At 39.5% G+C, this 17,963-nt stretch overlaps 1 protein-coding gene across 1 annotated transcript; it reads right to left on the minus strand.

The window, feature by feature from the left end:
• Positions 1 to 1,061: 1,061 nt before the first annotated feature.
• On the minus strand, positions 1,062 to 6,502 carry nyx (nyctalopin). The gene is made up of 3 exons (XM_031896804.1): positions 6,231 to 6,502; positions 5,935 to 6,009; positions 1,062 to 2,540 (listed from the first exon to the last, which is right to left on the minus strand). Exons 2-3 carry the CDS (start codon positions 5,966 to 5,968, stop codon positions 1,168 to 1,170), a joined length of 1,407 nt encoding a protein of 468 aa, XP_031752664.1. The 5' UTR covers positions 5,969 to 6,009; positions 6,231 to 6,502; the 3' UTR covers positions 1,062 to 1,167.
• Positions 6,503 to 17,963: the final 11,461 nt, after the last annotated feature.

Here is a 17,963-nt window from a genome sequence, read left to right on the forward strand (position 1 = left end):
GAATCAGTGATTTCTACCAAAATATTCTGCAACACATTACACATGCCTAACTGTATTAGGGTATTACTATCCAGCATTATGCATATAGATTTTATTTTATTCTCATCCCCATATAAAATAATTACAAGTTACTGTTTTATTGTTGGTGGCAGTACTGTGTGGGTGCCGGACTCAGAAATGTATTGTCTTTTTATTTGACCCAGATACCATTTTAACTCAGCTCCAGCCGACAAGCTGTCTAACTATACTGTTTGCGTTAAGTAATAGAATGCACCACACAGGCAGTATATATGTTTATGTGTGTGTAGTTGTAACAAACTGATGCCATGACTAATAATACAAACAGCATTTATTGTGATTCACAGCGGAGATGCACTAAACCAAAACATTACAGAAGATTATGCTGAATATCAAACTGAATCGGAACCCTAATTTGCACATGAGAATGAGCTGCTTCTTACAGAAACATAAAAACAAATGGTCGCATTCAGTTGTCCAACACATACGAGGGGTCATTTATGACTACAAGTGCAGCTGGCAAAATGCAATTTCCAGCACAAATGCGTTTCACGCATCTTAAATTTATAGTGGTAGACACTGAGGCTACAAGAAACTCCTATAGAATCACAATGCTCCACAACTTTATAAAACAAAGGACAAAATCTTTTAAAAGTGATTATTGTTGTTATGCCAAGGATAGCATAATAACAATATCTAACCCATGTTTTCAAGGTCCAAGGCTGTTTTTACTTTTCTCATGCACCGCACAGATTTTAACCACATACATTAGTTCCATTTTGTATCCTTTTGGCTTCACATTGCTGATTACAAGTTTTTTTTCCCCATAGAAAAATATGTAGGAAAATGTACCCAGTTTAGATATTAAGCATCTTACCTTCCATTTGTGTCCCCTGAGACAGAAAGACAAGGCTTTACGTAGTTAAGTGAAGATCACCTGGATTTTAATGTTATTTGCAACTCTCTGCAAAGCTATCCAAAATAAAGTTCTTTTTTTTTTTTTTTTTGCAAAGAATAATGTACACATTTCTATCAATGTATGATAATGTATTTTTATCTCATCTTTAATCATCTTTTAACAAATGGTATATTTCTTCAAATGTCATACTATTCATTAGTCAAAGGAAAAATATCTGAATTAGTGCCCATTTAGAGAAACAGTGATAGAATAAAGCACAGTATGTGGGCTATTACTTTCTGTGAAAGATCTAGGGAGGATGCAGTGTTCTTTCCATCAGATAATGTAGTATTGTCTGAAGAATCAGTTATATTTCCAGATGCTTCGTAATTTCCTTTTGGTAAGAGGAGCCTTGAGATAAGGCTGCTTAGTTTGGTTTCCATTGTTGACTGAAGTCCATCTGTAGGGAGTGGGACAAAATATGTAAAGTTTTCATCAGTTGGGTCCAGGCAGACTCCATCCTGTGATTTCTTTAACAGTATACTACTAAGGTCCATGCCTGCCACTAATGCTGGTGCAGAGCAGGGTACATCGCGAACAAGCTTATAGTTATCCATCCAGTCTTGTAACCATTTTATCCTGCAGTCACATTCCCAGGGATTTCTAAAGAGAAAAAGTCTACCCAAAAAATAAACCGGTCTGAACACTTCAAAAGGTAAAGTGGTTAGATTGTTGCTGTTCAGGTGCAATGTTACCAAGCTGGTGAGATTTTCAAAAGCCCCTTCTTCAATGTAACTGATTCTGTTCCGGTCAAGATAGAGAACCTCGAGTTCTACTAGATCCTGAAACCACGCACTTGATACATTCCTTATAAAATTTCCACCCAGGTTTAACATCTTCAAACATTTGAGGCCTTTGAAAGAGTTTTCCGGTAACTCATTCAATAAGTTGTCATTGAGATAGAGATATTCCAGTTTCTGACAGTCTTGGAAAGACCGGTCATGGATTACATTAATTTTATTGTCTTGGAGGTTAAGATACTTCAGGTTGATTAGATCTTGGAGGGAATTATAGGCCACGGCTTCAATTCTGTTGCTTTCCAGGTAAATATGAGTTAGATTCTCCATTCCTCTGATAGCACCTGGTATTCTTCGGAAATTATTTTGGAAGAAGATTAGCTCGTGAAGAGATGGGAGTTCCACAAAAATTCTGTCTGGGATGTTGAAAAGGTTGCAGTCGGCTAGGTCAAGTTTAACAAGCTTCTTCAGAACTGAAAATGTTCTGGTGTGCAAATACCGAATGTACTCATTATGTGCCATTTTCAGCTCGGTCAGGTTAGGGAGCCCTTTGAAAGCCCCTGGAGTGATAAAGGATATGTTGTTGTGACTCAGTGAGAGCCCTTTCAATAAAGGCAGCGTCCCAAATGCTCTTTCATATAGAAATTTGATGTTGTTTTTATCAAGGTTAATAAAGGAAGCTTCACAAGGGAATTCCTTCGGGATCTCTGGGAGTCCAATTCGATCACACAAAACCGAGCAGCTTCGCTCCTGAGTGCAAACGCAGTTTGATGGGCAGGAGCGGTAACATGCCCATATGGCATAAATTGGTTGCACAAAAAGGAAAGCTAGAAGGAAAGAAACAAACTTCAGAAAACTGCAGAAATGTTTTTTCACACATACACAAAACCTTTGCCTTTTCGTTACTTATAACAAATAGAAACAAACCCGCATGTAATAAAAATAAATTAAAATTAAAAGAAACGTGATCAATGAGAACACTGATTCCCAGCACTATGTCACGCATCTTGCTGGTAACTTACATATACAGATAATAATGTTTTTTTTAAATTCATTATATGACACTGGACTCAGACATGGGGGATAAAGGACAGACTTATATTGCTTCCAACTCTAGTTGCAGTACACAAAGAACAGGGAGCCAGATTTACACAGATCAGCTGGGATGCTCATTGGAGGATTTTATTTTATTTTTTGCATTTATTGCAGCCACTGGCCCTGGATATTTGGTGAAAAGTTTTGAAAAAGTTCTATTTTATATAATATTGCTTTAAGAATACAAGCCTGGTGTTGCTGTACTACAGCTCCCAGCATGCCTCAACCTTATTATATGTTACATTATTCTGTAATTCAACAACAGTAAAGTAAAGTTTGGCTGAGCAGTGCAGCAGGGTTTAGTGCTGCTTTAAGTTGCTCACTTAATGGGCATGCACTGTCCCTAATAGATGGATTCCATCCTGCTTACTAAATAACATTGCTAGTTTGAGACTACATTTGGGCACCAAACTGTTATAGCTGAGCCACTGAGCGACCTGTAAACATATCTGATGGGTACTGACTGCAAATTAACCTTGAAACTATGTTTTTGTCTTCCCCCCTTCTGAGGAAGTAGCGGGAGGCTACGAAACGCGTTAAGCGCTAGGTCTTTGCAGGAGATGTATTCAAGGTTTTATTAAGATGGAATAAAGATTTTTTGATTTTTAATCAGTGGTGCTCCGCTATATGTATTTTTTGGTATAACGTTTTTGGGATCCTTCTGGGAGTGGTTCCTGGCGTGTAGCACACTGAAGAAGCGGTAAGTGCTCCTGTGGGTTATGATTATATTCCCCTTCTGTGGGTGGGAAGACATCAAATACACCCTATATTTATTTGTTGGGTAAAGTATAGTGTGTGAACACACTTTTTAAAGCAAAATCTCACAACCATGCTCTATGAGTGCTCATTCCAATAACCTTTGCTTTCATATGCCCTCATATTAATGCCGGCATACTGGATAGGCATTCCCCTATACTGGCTTTAAAAACTATAGAACATAGATCATTCAATTCCAATCATATTCTCTTCTTGATCACAGACTTACAGTCTACTGGACAAGGTATAGACCTTGGGGGAATTCTCTAAGTTGTTTTGTCCAGCAGTTTTTGTGGAGCTCAGCTCTCAGCTAATACAGCCTATGGAGACACCACAATCAAGGATTTAGTAAGTGTACTGTGTTTTTTATATGACTTTGTCCCTGAAGAAGAGTACTGTTTGTACTTGGAAAGTTGGAGTTTTTTCAATACACTTTTTTTCTTTTGCACCAAGTCCCTGAGTCTCTGAGGATGACAAAACCTGGATGGTTTTAGTTGTCTTGCATTTTACAGTGTCATTATAGGGGAAAACACACTCCCCTTTTTTGACACAAGTAATTCTGTTGGTGCTTAAATACTATCACACATACATACCTGATTCCATGAATTGAAAGGTAACCACGATACTCCTATGAACCATATCCCAACCCTACCTTAGGTTTATACTGTTGTGCAAAAATCCCTCACCCTTAACACTATGGGGCTGATTTACTAAGACACGATTTCGAATCCGAATTGGAAAACTTCCGATTGGAAACGAACATTTTGCGACTTTTTCGTATTTTTTGCGATTTTTTCGGCGTCTTTACGATTTTTGCGAAAAAACACGAGTTTTTCGTAGCCATTACGAAAGTTGCGCAAAGTCGCGATTTTTTCGTAGCGTTAAAACTTGCGCAAAACGTTGCGCCTTTTAAGTTTTAACGCTACGAAAAAGGCGCGACTTTGCGCGCAAGTTTTAACGCTACGAAAAAATCGCGACTTTGCGCAACTTTCGTAATGGCTACGAAAAACTCGTAAAGACGCCGAAAAAATCGCAAACAATACGAAAAAATCGCAAAATTACCGATCATTACGAAAAAAACGCAATCGGACGCATTCGGCCCGTTCGTGGGTTAGTAAATGTGCCCCTATGACTTGATATATTCTCTGCTTTTCAGAGAATCTGTGCACCACCCACTATGGAAAGCAGAGGGGACTTCAAGCCCTAGAATGCATCACTTCGCCATGGAACAAAGTGATGGGGGTGTTGCATGATATTGTGAGCTTGGGGGTGGGGTAAGGATATGGTTTATATTAGTAGCATGGTTTCCTTTCAATTTGTGGAATCATGTCAGATGGAAAAAAAAAATTTATATATACATTCCTATTCTTTCCTTTAATGAACAGATGAAACATAAGTGGACCTAATGCAGAACCTTAAAGCACACCACTTAGAAACCACAAGAATGCAGACAATCTGAAAAAAAGAATCCCACAGAGAAAACAGGCTTGTATTGGTATTAAAATCACAGCATCGGCTCAGCCATACATTTTTCATGCTGTACTAAGCACTTACGTATAGACTGGATCCTACTGCTGCCAACTATCTCACAATATCACTGGCTACATCATAATGAAAAGTTAATTTGAACATGAGCTCCCCATTTAAGTTGCTTATACATGCAAATACAAATGTTCTGCCTTTAGTGGATATTTAATCATTCTGTTTTTTACAAATACATTTTTCTTTTTAGAGACCTCAGTGATAAACCCCCTCAACCTACTGGTTTTATTCTGCTACAATGACTCCATGCTAACAAATGTAGGTTACGTGATACATTCTATTGGCCGAGTAAATAAAAAACTGCAAGCTTTTAAGATTTTTCTATTTCTTTCTTATCCATACTATAATAAAAATGTGTCCCAGTGCTGTAACCCATAGTAACCAATCAGCAATTTGCTTTCTTTATTTAATCTATAGTAGGTTTAGAAAAGCTAATCACAATTGGTTGTTATGGGTTACTAAACAGGGGCATATTTGCCCAATATTAAAAAATAAGCTGGTGTTAAAACAAGTTTGATACACTAGGGAGAACACTTACTGACATAAAATATGTACACCTTTAAGGGTAAGAACCCAAGGAATGAGTTACTCGCCCACGATAGATTTCTGCTATCACGGGCGAGAACCCGCTCCGAAAGGCCTTCCCACCAGCAACAATACAAGTTACCAGTGAAAAGCCCTTTGCATCGCCTCCGAAGTCGCTCAAAGTTGCCTGCAGGAGGAAACTTGGCGCCAGTGAGAAGGATGTTTTAGTTACTTAAGTACCCCCAGTGATTTCAATCTTTCCTTCTCCCTTAAGAAATATAAGTAAAAAGTTAAAAGACTTACCATTTAGAATCTTGGCAAACATCCCTTTTCCCATGAGACTGTCATTTCACATATATCTAGAAAACATGTGTGTACCTGAAAGGCACCAAAAAATCAAGTATCAAGGCAAAATCTCGTTTTTCCCTTCCAACTCTCTCTTCTTCAGTCACAAAAAAGGCTTATGGATATGGCTCTATGCTTGGGTTTAAGCAATTATTGTTTCTCTTTTCTCAGTGCAAGCTTTTCCCTGTAAAGAGTTGTGCCTGGGATCTCTTCTGCATATAATGTAAATAAAGTAAAAAGTGTGAACATATTACCTGAGTCCCAGGGCTGGAATTGCTGCATCCACTGCACACAGAACTGTGGACCTCCGCTCTATCCCACTTCACACCAGTTGGCTTGCCAGCTTCATCTCTCTGAAAGAAGTTATTCAGCGGCACAGAATGATCGCTATTAAATGAGGATTATGAGAAAAGTGCACAAATGTGATTGCTTCCAAAGCAAGGCAGGGATTCCTGACCAATCAATCTGCATTTAATATACTATCACTGCCTCACTTTGGGGTTAATCCTCCTAGAGGTTATAGCTACAAAACCATTGGATGGGATGTCATGTCAGCCCAGAAAAACAGCTTGCATCATGTAAATGTGATTAGATTGTATTGCGTGACATTACACTAATATGGGCAGGGAAAACATTAGAGGATATTAAACAACATTTAAAATAATGGACAGAAACAGAACTGCAACCTTTTATAGTTTAGCATTTTTATTTTCATGTGTATGGAGCAATTTCTTCTGGTAAAGGAACAGTAACACCAAAAAATGAAAGTGTTTGGAACAAAACTTTTTAGAAATACCTTAGTTTATCACAGGTAATATTAAGAATTTACAAAGTTTAATAATAAAGTGTTGGCTGTTCCATGAACAAGATTGCATTTGACTTGTTCTACGCCAGTGAATGTAAGCTAATACCTGTGTTCTAATACCTATAATACCAGGTCTTTCTGTGTACTTGGGAAGCTGTAAATTTTGGTTATTTTTTATCTTTGGTTCTATGTTCTTTAGTAAAACATACACTCAATAAATTGCTAAAGTAAAAATTATATACTGTTGCTCTATGCTGGTAAAAGCTGTGTGTTTGCTTTAGAAAGACTACTGTAAAGCTGATGTGTAGCCATGAAGGTAACTATCCAAACTGAAATAGGGCTTGGGACCAAGGGATTTCCGAATAAAGGATGTTTCTGTAGTTTGGATCTCAATACCTTAAGTCTACTATACTGTATAATAATTTCAACATGAAATAAAAATAAATAAACCCAATAGGATTGTTTTGCCAACATGGCAATACAGATTTCTGCAGGATCAAATACAAGGCACTGTTTTATTATGACAGAGAAAAAGGAAATCATTTTTTAAATTGTAATTATTTGCTGATAAAGGAGTAATTTGGAATTTTCTAGATAACAGTTTTGGGGGCTGGGTTGGCAAATAGAAACCCATGTGAGGGTTCCCTGAATACCTACAAAGTGCATGTACCGTATTTTTCGCCGCACTTTTTCTTCCCCAAAACTGGGGGGGAAAAGTTTGTGCGTCTTATACGGCGAATGCGTCTTCCTGTATGTGCCGCGGCTCTCTGCCGCATACTCGCTTTTATAAGGTTGCGCCCGTGCGTACTGACGTCTCACGCACAGGGCGCAACCTTATAAAAGCACAGAAGAAGCTGGGAGCCGCGGCACAGAGAGGAAGACATCACGGGGAGCCAGAGGCCGCTGGGGGGAAATGGAAGGTGCTTGGGGGCCCGGGGGGAAGCTGAAGAATGCTGTGGGTGCCGTGGGGAAGCTGGAGGATGCTTGGAAGCCCTGGGGGACTCTGAAGGATACTTGGGGGGGGGCCCTGGGGGAAGCTGAACGATACTTGGGGGGGCCCTGGGGGAAGCTGAAGGATACTTGGGAGGGGCCTGGGGGAAGCTGAAGGATACTTGGGAGGGGCCTGGGGGAAGCTGAAGGATACTTGGGGGGGCCCTGGGGGAAGCCGAAGGATACTTGGGGGGGCCCTGGGGGAAGCTGAAGGATACTTGGGGGGGCCCTGGGGGAAGCTGAAGGATACTTGGGGGGGGGCTGGGGGAAGCTGAAGGATACTTGGGGGGGCCCTGGGGGAAGCTGAAGGATGCTTGGGGGGGGCCCTGGGGGAAGCCTCATTATGTGCGAGCCCAGAGACATTTAACTTTATACAGTTGATATAAAATATTTTACTACAGTATTTGCTTCAGAATCTTTTTTTTCTAAATTTTCCTCCTTTAAAATTGGGTGCGTCTTATATTCTGGAGCGTCTTATAGGGCGAAAAATACGGTAATAACCAAACATGAAAAGGAAAGAAAGACTAGAATAACAGTTTCGTATGCCTTTCGTGCAATCCTGTACAGGCCATAAAAACACAGCAGAGCATGGGTTAAAGCTGATATAGAAGAGCACTGTTAGTCTTTTCTCTTATCTTGGACAAAATCCCCTTTGAATAAATCCCTCAACTCAGGCCATTTTGGTATTTTGCATTACTAAGGCATTAATAATCACGTTAAGACAATCATCCCTGGGTGTCTTCAATCTAATATTTCTGTATTATTCACAAATAGTTCTGCTGATAAAAGTTACCTTCCAATTAATAGGTGTCGCTGTCTATAATTTTTCCATCTGCATAAAATGTTTTTTGTTTTTTTTCAATATAACACTTACAGTATAACAATATTTTTATGGGTGGACAGTGGTTTCTAAAATGAACACATGCTGGTAACACATATGCAGTGACATGACATTTATGAACCAGGAATGAAGGGCATAGTTTATCATAAAGCTAACTTTGTTATACTTTGTGATAGAAGCAACTGTTTTGCTTCATTTTTTAATGTTGTTTTTGACATTTTATTATGCTGCTCCCCCAACTAGGGTTGCCACTTTTTTTTTTTTTTTTTTTTTTACTATTATACTGGCCTTTGTGTCAGGGGAGCGAGCCGGCACTGTGTCGCATGGGGGGGGATGAGTAGAGAGGATAGGAGTGGGTGGGGATAATCCATCATCTGAGGATCAGGGAATGGAGGAATTCATAGAATATTACACATTTACTGGCATTTAGATTGCCAGCAAATTTGTAATTTCGGCCCAGCCCTAGCTGGTGATTTAGTGCTTGAGCTCATTGAATACTAGCCAGGTGGTAACCCTAGCACCAACCTAAAATTACAAATCTATCTATCTGGCTGTGGGAGGTTGCTGGTATCCTCAATGCCCAGGGCAGTGATAACTATAAAAATAACTTCAGTTGTATGCAGAGAGTATAGGTAAATACAACTTAAATACCCAGGGACCCATACATACTTAGATATGCCCAATGGGAAAGATGTTCTACTGATCTTGTTTCCCCAGTCCATGAGAACTTGCTGTGAGTTTGAGGGCTTTACAAATAAAAATATTTAGCACTCTCATTCCTTTGATGATATTGGGAGGAGCTTGTACACTGGGAATCAAATTATCTACCTCACAAGGACCAAACATGGAGCAGCTTCAATTTCCGTGTAACCTTATCTCCTATTATTCTCAGACAAAAACCACTAAATGCTTTTTGCTCTCTGAGGGCCGTGACACACGAGGAGATTAGTCGCGCTGCGACAAATCTCCGTTGTCGCGGGTGACTAATCTCCCCGCAATGCCATCCCACCGGCTAGAATGTAAATCGCCGGTGGGATGGCATACGCGGCACCGCAATTTGACGAAGTTTCCTCTCAAGACAACTTCGGCAAATTGCAGCACGGTGTATGCCATCCCACCGGCGATTTTCATTCTAGCCGGTGGGATGGCATTGCGGGGAGATTAGTCACCCACAACAACAGAGATTTGTCGCAGCGCGACTAATCTCCCCGTGTACCCCTGCCCTAAGGATTTGAGAGGTGTAGTTCAACACCAGATTGGGGCTGCAGGATGAGCTGTGAAGCAGCTGAAGAAGAGGCTCTCAATAGGGTTCGGTTCACACTGAATGTAATGGGTAAAGGTAGAGCATCACCACCACTTGCGTGATCAGTTAGCATTTCTAGCAGATTGTTCAACAAAAGGCACTGGATACTGGCAGCACAAGCACAGAGTTGGTACTGACACCCTAAGCACATCATATAGTGAGAGACATTGGGTCAAGGCACCACAAGGACATAAACAGTGAAAGGTTGTGGGTACTGACACTGCAGGCAAGTTATATACAAGGAAAGGTGGAATGGACACTTAGCTAAACAATAGAACGCTGGCAAGAAAGGGGTGAATATTGTGTAAGAAACTTGGTACCTTTTATGCATTTATTACATTTGTTGCACACAGTGGCACATGAATACTGCTAATGCCAGTCTCGGCCTGCATATGCAGTAGAACCCCCATTTCAAGTTTTTCAGGGGACCAGAAAAAATGGTGCAAAATCCGGGAAAATATAAAATCAGGGAACAAAACAATGTTGTAAAATGCAGGAAATTGAGGTTTCACAGTAAGTAAACACTCACTCTATTTCATCAACAATTGCTTTTTTACCCTGGCTTTGGTAAAATAATACACACACTCCACATGTGAAACATACTGAAAATAACTAGTATATTCTTCTGAATATTGTCCCCCCCCCATGTATTAAATAATGCACATAACGTGCCAGTAATTGTTTGATTTCTTTCATTTGGCATTGTTTTACCTTGAATTTTCAAAGGTTCAGTTTAGCACTAGTTCTATGTGGCTCTCTTGTGCCATCTGGAGGAGCAATCTTAAAGTACAACATAAATGATAACATCCCTGTCGTCTGGATCAGACACCAGATAAGTACCCTGCATGACATAATACATACAATGATCATTTGTGACATACAGTTTCTGCACAAAAAATAGCATCACACCCGATTATTGTGGAATACCTATGTCTAAGTAAATTAAGCAAGTAAATGTTTTGCTTTTCTGGACAACAGAATGACCAAAGCTTGCATCACTGTGGGCCAAGGGCCAGTCTGATCTGATTAGCTAGGGGTTACTGATGGGGACAGTGTTTAAACTATGCAATAAGGGAGAGATGAAGGGGGTCAAGGCTTTGATAGTTAAGGGGGATTTTAGTGCCCAAGGTATAGTTCTCCTTTAAGATTTTAATAAGATCTTTTCATTATCGTAGAACCAAGCTTATCCTGAAACGACTGTTTAAAAGTATGACTTGCCCATAAATGAAAATGATCATGTCACGTGATATTGTCTAGCTCAGTGCTGTCCAACTGGCGGCCCGCGACCCCCCTCTGTGTGGCCCCCCACCTGTCTGGCTGCTTTGATGGCTTACCTTTGTGTAAGATTTAAATGGTATCAGTACTGGCCCCCTGCATGGTTAACACCTCAGATTCAGGCTGTAATCCCCCTGTATTGTTTAAAAATGTAATCCCCTGTGTTGTACACACCTTTTAATCCCTGCATTATTCACCCCCTGCAGTGTTCACACCTCAGGCTCAGGCTGTAATCACCCACATTGGTCCCCTGTTCACACCTCAGACAGACTGTAGGAGCAGTAGAAACCCACAAATAAACCCTGCACACTATAAAAAGAACATATAATGTGGTGGTACTGCAATTAAAAAGTTTTTTAATATATAGTTATTGTGCAGACTGTAGGAGCAGTGCCAGCATTGTGTCACTGTAGGCTGCCTGTGTGTGCCATACTCTGCCTGCTCTATGCTGCCTGTATGTGCCATACACACAGGCAGGGTAGGGAAGGCAGAGTATGGCACACACAGGCAGGGTAGGGCAGGCAGAGTATGGCACACACAGGTAGGGTAGGGCAGGTAGAGTATGGCACACACAGGCAGGGTAGGGAAGGCAGAGTATGGCACACACAGGCAGGTTAGGGCAGGCAGAGTATGGCACACACAGGCAGGGTAGGGAAGGCAGAGTATGGCACACACAGGCAGGGTGTGAATAGATCATCCCTTCTCTCCCTAAAGACCCTATAATAATATTTGCCAATGAAAAGATTCCCTGGGTGAGAGTGCCAGCCCACCCACTCCCCAACACGTATCCCTACTAACACGGTTTCTTCCCAGGTGTAAATTTGCCCAGTGTTAGTAAATGAATGATTTCCATATATACAGAACATATTACAGAAGCACATCAATTTCTTTAACAAAGGTGGTAAGAATAGCCGGCTCATTTAAGTGCAACGGAGAAACTAATTTTCTCAGGAACAGAGTCTTTAAATCTGCCGTGATTTTGATGGCTTGGAGGACAGGGCCTGTAACTTAGATATATCATCCTGATGACGATCCTGTGGTGATCGAAACGTGTAGATGGTATGCTGAAATAAATCACTGACCTGATTGATGCTGTAGCTGTGAGTGCTTTCTACTGTTGAGTTTGATGCATTATTTTTGTCAGCACCCAGCCTGTGCCCGATACTGGTGAGTGCCGATTCTTTACAAGACTATTTATATATATATATATATACCATCTATATATATATATATATATATATATATTAACCATCTTTCCTACAGCGAAACGACAGATCCACATACCTTATTTATTTCTACACACGGTGTAATAGTGTGCTAAGTACTGCTTACAGGACCCATTACATATGGGGTCTCTTTGTGCGTATGGGTGCACCATCCGTGACAAACTGAGTAAGAATTACATATGACACTGTTTTTTATAAACACTTTATTGTTGATGCCCTATACAACACACACGGTGCAATAGTGTGCGTAATACTGTCCAATGGACCTTAACAATAGAGGTTCCTCGTGACGTATGATCGCACCATCCGTGCGTTACAACCTGGGCTTGATTCTGCCATAATATTTATCTTTTTTGAGAAATTTTCCCTCCTTTGGTACCTGCGTCCAAGATACGTTGAGAATGACACGATACCTTTTAATCTCCCTACTCTGGCATACCAGTAACCCCGCTGCCTTTTACATCATTGGTCTGTCTCCCATAGTATTGAGCCCTTCGCCACCTGACAGCACCTGCAAAGGAGAGTCGCATCTATAATGTTCTTGGTGATGGCCGAGTACTACTGATCGGCTTTCCACGCTAACAAACGCACTAATTGGTGCCGTTGCTTTTGCTCTGTATGGAGCGCAGAGTCCCCTCCCACGGCCATACCATCGCACCGTCATCTTCCCTTTCTCATTACCTCACTCTGTCCTCTCTACTTTGTCTCTCCTCAGTTACTATTTTCCATCTTTCTCTTTGACTACTTTTCTTCCCATCTGCCTCTTCTATTCCCCTTATCCTAGCTTTACTACAAATAAGCGGACCGATTCCCCATAAGGCACACCATATAATGCATTATTTGAAAGTCATGTCAGTCATGTCAGGCAATACATGCTGCACAGAACAGTCATGTTAGTTACTCATTTTCAGCAACTCCTTGATGTATATTTGCCCTACTGTCCCTCATTATTTCTTATTCCTTGGGCCAGTTCGATTTTGTACATTTATAAACTTATAACTTGGGGATGTCTTTGCGACATGTGTGAGTTGCAGTTCAGCACTAGATACATAAGCGGGCTTTTTTTAATACACACCCACTTTTCCTTTCCCCTGACAGTCCTTTTGTTTGTGTTCTATGCCTAATCCATATTATCTTAACAGTTTTTGTTGATTCAATGTGTTTTGAGAGCGTTTTTTTTCACACTGTATGCTAATGTATTCACACCTATGACGTCATTGTTTGGCGCCAAATTCGGTTTTTTCAGTGCACCATTGTTTGTTTCACATTGTCTTTGAGAAAGGCTGTGGATGCAGCCGAAACGTTAGATGTTGATTTGAATAAAACTTCTATATTTTCTTAAGACCTGTGAGTGCGGACTCTCTCTACAGCTATTCCATTTATATATATATATATATATATATAACACACTTATAAAAAGCACTCACGGCCTCCAAATGTAGAAAAAAGGCTTTGGTTTATTCAATCATCGCATCAACGCGTTTCGATCCCAACAGGATCGTCATCAGGATGGGGAAGGGAAGTGAGGTGTAGCCATAAATACAAAAATTAACCAATCAGTGCTCACAGGTAATTTGCATAATTAATAGCAGTGCAAACACCAAAAATATTTTGATTTAAATAAATAATATATATATTTTATATTATATAAATGCACCCCCATAGGTGAAACACCCAAATTCATAAGAATCAAACTCCAATAAAATATGTGAATCACATCACAAGTGTAAATTAGTATATCATATCATAATGTCAGGAGACCTCACTAGTATCCAAGTGCATATGGAGATCAACCCAAACTAAACATTGCTTAAAAATAATCCCCCACAGAGAAGGTGATAAGTAACATAGTGATATATCACACAGTAAAGCTAATTTAATAGCACTATATACCCACACTAGGGGTTATATTAATAAAGTGCATGAGTGCAAATAAATATATATATGAGAATTTAAAACGTTAAAAAGCGTCAACCTTATTCAAAAACATTAAAAAAGTTGCCAAAGGATGTATTTAATCGTCTAAACACTCTTAGAAAACGCGAGGTTGATTTTTACTTACATGGTCTATATCTATCTGATTACTATAGATCACGGAAAATCCCTAAGGGATTTAGATTACGTAATGTACCCACGATTGGGAGGTCAAGAGCAGAATTCTGTAGCCGTTGGTGCGGCATTTTAAATAAATGTTCCTTTGACCTCATGTTGCTGGTTATTGATGAAGGAACTAGCTAAAACTCGGGCTGATATTGTTGAATTGGAGAAGAAATCTTTACAAACCCTTACTATGGATCAGTCTAACAACTGGCTACAGAAGCTGGAAACAGGGATGCGATTAACTCTTTACGTAATGATAAACAGCTGATAGTGCGTCCCGCTGATAAAGGCGGTGCTGTTGTATTATTGGATTTGACATACTATAAACAGGAGTTATTACAACAGCTCTCTAATACTGATGTATATGATAGGTTGCCTGGGGATCCAACTAATAAATTTAAGCAAAGACTTTATAAGGAATTAGAGCTGGCCTTGTCAGCCGGCTGGATTAGTCAGGATTGCTATAATTTTCTTGTTACTAAATCCCCCAGGTGCCCTATCATATACACTCTTCCCAAGATTCATAAAAATGTATCGGCTCCTCCTGGCCGTCCCATTATATCAGCTAGAGGTTCCTTATTTTCCAATATTGCTATATTTTTGGACTCTTTTTTACAGCCACAGTGCACTCGGATGAGATCATATATAGCAGATACAGCGTCCTTATTGGAGATTTTGAGACAAATTGGTCCCCTTCCAGATAACACACTTTTTGTCACTCTTGACGTATGCAACCTATATACCATCATTCCCCTAAAAGAGGGCATTGCTGCTTGTAAAGAAGCACTCATTGAGGGTCATAAAGGGATCCCACCAACTGAATTTTTGTGTTCGTTATTGCAATTAGTGTTAACATGCAATTACTTTAGGTTTGAACGGACATTTTACTTACAAAAGACTGGCACGGCGATGGGCTCTAATGTGGCCCCCTCTTATGCCAATTTATACATGAATTCTTTTGAATTGGAATTTATTTACCCTATTTATATGGAACAATTATTGTTATATTGTAGATATATCGATGATATCCTAATTTTATGGCATGGGGACCACATTGGAGTTGAATCGTTCGTTGCCAGTCTTAATGCCCTCTCTACTCCTGTTAAATTTACTCTAAATTATGCCAAGGATACTATAGATTTCTTGGATGTTAGGTTGTTCCACACTCCTTTGGGTGTGGGCACCACTTTATACCGTAAGGAAAAAGATCGTAATACACTGCTCCATGCACATAGTTTTCACCCTCCTTCTGTGATTAAATCGATCCCTTATACACAATTTCTAAGAGTGCTTAGGATTAATACTGATTTTGCAACTGCATCGCAACAAGCTTTGGAGATGTGTAATCGTTTTGTTGAAAGGGGATATACTGCTGATTTTCTCTATGGTGAAATGGAAAAGGCGATTAGGAAGACACAGGATGGCTTACCTGAACTTTTGTTGAAGAAGACACATCAGGACCGGATGGTTTTTGTTACTGATTTTATGCTGGTGAGTTATGAGGTAAATAGCATACTTAAAAGACACTGGCCTATCCTACAGTTGGACTCTAGCCTACCATTTTCCCAGATGCCCCCTCCAATATGTGCGTACCGTCGGGGCCGTTCTCTTAAGAGATATTTTGATGGTGACTGACTTGAAACATGAACCAAGTGGCACATGGCTGAAATCCGGTAAACCAGGATGCTTTAAATGTGGGTGTATGACATGTGGTTGTCTTATCACCGGTAATACATTTGCCCACCCCCGGACCGGGAAAAAGTATTCAATTCGGTATAGATTGACCTGCATTTCGGATTATATTATATAGGTAAATGTTACATCTTTCCGGATACGAATGAACAACCATAGATCCGTGATCCGGGCGGCTTTGGCTTCTGGGGAGTCTGATATCCCTCTTGCGAGACATTTTGCACAACAAAAACATTCATTGCCCATGTTAAGGGCCATATCCCTCCTCCTTTACGTGGTGGGGATCGTTCCAAATTATTATTACAAAGAGAAGCTCAGTGGATTCGAAGATTGGACACTATTGCCCCTCGTGGCCTTAATGAAATGTTTTCTCTCTCATGTTTTCTATAAATCCAGTTGGATAATCATGGATGTGCTGCAATTTACTATTTATATCCAACTTTGATTATCTGGATATGACTTGATGAGATGATATACTTATTCCTCTGACTTGAGATCCCTGATTACTGTGATTTTTTAATGTTTTTGAATAAGGTTGATGCTATTTGCACTCATTCACTTTATTAATATAACCCCTAGTGTGGGTATATTGTGCTATTAAATTAGCTTTACTGTGTGATATATCACTATGTTACTTATCACCTTCTCTGTGGGGGATAATTTTTAAGCAATGTTTAGTTTGGGTTGATCTCCATATGCACTTGGATACTAGCGAGGTCTCCTGACATTATGATACGATATACTAATTTACACTTGTGATGTGATTCACATATTTTATAGGAGTTTGATTCTTATGAATTTGGGTGTTTCACCTATGGGGGTGCATTTATATAATATAAAATATATATTATTTATTTAATTCAAAATATTTTTGGTGTTTGCACTGCTATTAATTATGCAAATTACCTGTGAGCACTGTTAATTTTTGTATTTATGGTTACACCTCACTTCCGTTCCCCATCCGGATGACGATCCTGTTGGGATCGAAACGCGTTGATGCGATGATCGAATAAACCAAAGTCTTTTTTCTACATTTGGAGGCCGTGAGTGCTTTTTATAAGTGTGTTTTCTATTTTTGAAGGAACATTACAGACCTTAACATTTCAGTCCCCCACAGGGACTTTCATCAGGAGGCAGAGAAAAGACAGTACTGTCTTTTCTCTGCCTCCTGATGAAAGTCCCTGTGGGGGACTGAAATGTTAAGGTCTGTAATGTTCCTTTTTCATATCCTTTTTCAAATATTTTAAATCCTGTAAGTGCTGACACTTTTTTGTTTATATATATATATATATATATATATATATATATATATATATATATATATATATATATATATATATATATATATATATATATATAAAATTTTTTTTTTTATATATATATACTGCAGAGTTTTTGCTTAATGCAGACAAGCTCCAGCCAGTAAATGCTGCATATACATGTACTAAGTCCTTTACTAGTTTTAAGGGAGAAATGAATGTTTGGGATGTATTATTCCAAATTCTTAGGTGAAACCCGAGACTTACCCTACAAGGGGGTCTAAATATATTGGAGTACCATGTATTAAGGCTATTAATATTAACACTAAACATCCAAATAGGACAGTGATGCCACCAATGTGACTTTTCAGCTAAATGTCCTTTGTTAAATAAGGAAGGGCTTTGCATTATCAGACATCTAAAATGGTAGTCAGGTAATACACAATTTGTATATGAAACAAAGCTAATGATGTACACTGTAATATGAAAAACTACA

Source organism: Xenopus tropicalis, chromosome 2 (genome assembly GCF_000004195.4).
Source record: "Xenopus tropicalis strain Nigerian chromosome 2, UCB_Xtro_10.0, whole genome shotgun sequence".
Taxonomy (NCBI): domain Eukaryota; kingdom Metazoa; phylum Chordata; class Amphibia; order Anura; family Pipidae; genus Xenopus; species Xenopus tropicalis.